The 3,027-nt window shown below is 38.1% G+C and overlaps 1 protein-coding gene across 1 annotated transcript in view; it reads right to left on the bottom strand.

Moving 5' to 3' along the window:
- LOC118326515 (VPS10 domain-containing receptor SorCS1) overlaps positions 1-3,027 on the bottom strand; it is a gene marked incomplete in the record, with an annotated part of 146,103 nt that overhangs the window by 45,174 nt on the left and 97,902 nt on the right. Inside the window, 1 exon segment of the mRNA XM_035659526.1 lies at positions 2,433-2,591. Within this exon segment, the coding sequence (XP_035515419.1) occupies positions 2,433-2,591 (159 nt within the window).

Below are 3,027 nucleotides of genomic sequence, written 5' to 3'. Positions count from 1 at the left end.
TTGTGATCATCTGTAATACGAGATTGTGTGTGACCAGGCGAGCCGCCATTGTTTCCTGCTATGAACGAGTTGAAACTGCACAGGTGTATGTCACCTCCACTGGCTCGTGCTGGCTCCGTCCAAAAACGCCAAACTCAAAGCTTCAAAACGGTATTCCACAAACCAATTGGTGACTTGATCCAAAGTGCAATTTAAAATTATTATGATTCTTTTAATAATGCACATGAAATTCAGGAGAAACTGTGTGATGACTGATGTCTTAAACCCATTAACACCATCAGATCATTGGTTTACGATTATCCAGACCCTTATTTACATTTATTCATGCACTGCATTCAGTCAGTGTCATTTATAGCCAGTAAGTTGGAGACACAGCAGAATCCTAAAGCAGGTAAACTGAAATGAAAAATGGCTTAAAACACAACTTGAAAATGAATTAAAAATGATGGTGTTTATGGGTTTCAGACATCTCAGAATCATCACACAGCAAATTAATTGTAGGACTATGTGCTAAAGGTGTGTGTGTAGGTGTGTGTGTGTATATTAAGGATTATTCTTGCTGCACAGCGAAAGTGTGATGTTCGTTCCAGAAGGGACTCAGAGAGAGAGGCATGCTCACACACACACACACGTACATCCACATGTCTCCTCAGCAAAGGAGAATGCCTTCATTATTCATCACAACTGAAACATTAAACCCAAATGGGCTAAGCTGCAAGAAAAGCATGTTATTAATGCAAACGGTTATTTTAAAATGCCTATAAATTTGACCTCGCTCTTTTCTTTCTCTCCCTCTCTGTCTCACTCACTCATATAATTATTTTTTGTCCACACTTTGCCTCCTATATTCGAAAATCTTTTGCAGTGCGTCTCTAAGCCCTAGTAATTCTGAAGGTGTAGTTTACGGTAAGACGTTTGACTGAGCACTAATACGGCTTCGTTTGAAGAATGTCAGTAACGATACTAAAATTAACTTTTTTTGATACCTTACTATGAGAAATATAAAATGGGTTTTTCTATGATTTAAAGGCTTCAAACCCCTTTTCTTCATATGATAAAAGAATCAAAAGTTCTCAAATGGTAAACACAAGCAGCTGTACAATAACTCTGACTCAAGAAAAATGTCCATCATTTGAAAAATCTAGATTTAAATAAGCAATTATCTGATCAAAGAATAAGTCAAAAGATTACAAATCTAACCAGGCAACTCTTTGAAATACTGCGGTGGACAGAATTTGGTCAAGATTAGAATGATGTTAAAATTAGTTAAAATGAAAAGTTAAAAAGTGCTTATTATGCTAATCCAGCTTCCTTTGTATGATGTATGGATTTCTTCATTTGTAATGTAATGTTGTTTTGTTCATTGTAATCACGTTGAGATACATCCAAACCAGGTGACTTTTTAACTTTAAGCTTAGAGGTTTAAAGGGATGACTAGTTTAATTGCAAAAAAGCAAAGAAATCACCTCCCAAAGAGCTGTGTTGCTATCTACCATCGCTCAAGGCCTCAAGCGTGAACTGGGCCATTCGGAGTAATCATTTTTTTCACAGAAATTAATCAAAGACTAAGATACAGGCCTACTGTGAATATTTTAAGTTTACACCCCTTAAAATCAAGAAGGCCTCGCAACCACCTGTGAAATTTTGGCGAGACCCACTTTGGGAACCACTGGTCCAGCTTAATGTTTATATTAATATTAATGTTCTTTTCAAATATCTTTCTCTAAAATGACTTAGACAAAAGTAATACAATTTTGACTTTTACTTTAGTAATACTAATTTCAATACAATACTGACTGTCTCCAAGTATGACTTTGAGTTAAAAGTCAAGTTTTGGGTTGCTGCAGCGGCCCAGGGTTAGAATCCAACCTGCGGCCCTTTGCTGCATGTCATCCCCTCTATCTCTACCCATCTTTCCTGTCTATCTTCAGCTGTCACTATCAAATAAAGGCAATAAAAGGCCCAAAAAATAACTTAATAAAAAAAATTATATATATAAAAAAGTCAAGTTTTGGCTTGGTGTCTCAAAAGTAAAATCAAGACATGAACGTTGACGTCAAACTTTTGACATATTATGTTGTCATTTTGAAGTACAAAATCTTATTCCAATGTAGAAAGTCAAACTTTGTATTTATTATGTCTGGATTTTGAGTTAAAAAGTCTAAACCTTTCATCCTTTCTCTTCTTTAACTGGTGAGAATGGGCCTCCGTATCAGTTCATCTCTAACTACCTGAATCCATGCTTATCCACCTCTCTTCCAAATGAACATCATGAACTCTGTGTGCTTTGAGCCAAACTCTTGTGTAACAGGATCTCACATTTATGCTCGGAGGCACTGCAACCCCAGACTGTTGTTATCCGACTTAACACTCAGCTTCTTTTGATACCTTTGAACAAGCGACTGCTAAACTAGCCTTGCCCGTTCTCTAACCTTTTGGTCGTGACTGTAGGCCAGAATCCAGTCCTCCTGCTCGGGGTGGAACAGTAGGCTGAGGATGTAAAAGTTCAGCCGGTACTTCTGGTAGGTAGCTCCCTCATCAGAGCTGATCAGTAGACTGCTCTCCACCTCTGGATCAGTTAGCAGCATGATCTGAAGATGACAGAAGCATTAGAGATTAAGGACAATGTTAGCAGGCGGGTGGTTTTCAATACTTCACAGAAAAGCACAAAACAAAATTCTTTAAAAATCATATTCCATTCAATTTGTGGCCTGCAGACATTAGCCAGCACAAACAAAGAAAACACTATCAGTGGCTGAAATGTTTAATAGAATAAAGCCTCCCTCCACTCAAAAATCTGTGTTTCTTCTCATTTCTACAGCAGCTGTGGTGCAGAGGCAGAGTGGGTCATCCCCTAATCGGAAGGTTGTTGGTTTGATCCCCGGCTCATCGGTTTGCTAATGTGTATGAATGAATGAGGTAGTTTCTGTTTGATGTGCTTTTGCTGTGTGAATGGGCGAATGTGGCATGTAGTGTAAAAGCGCTTTGAGTGGTCGGAAGACTAGAAAGACACTATACAAGTACAGG

Source organism: Morone saxatilis, unplaced genomic scaffold, assembly GCF_004916995.1.
Source record: "Morone saxatilis isolate NCDOM2014 unplaced genomic scaffold, NCSU_SB_2.0 Contig17, whole genome shotgun sequence".
Lineage (NCBI taxonomy): Eukaryota > Metazoa > Chordata > Actinopteri > Moronidae > Morone > Morone saxatilis.
The sequence above is the reverse complement of the archived record's forward strand: the minus strand, read 5'-3'. Positions and strand labels throughout refer to the sequence as shown.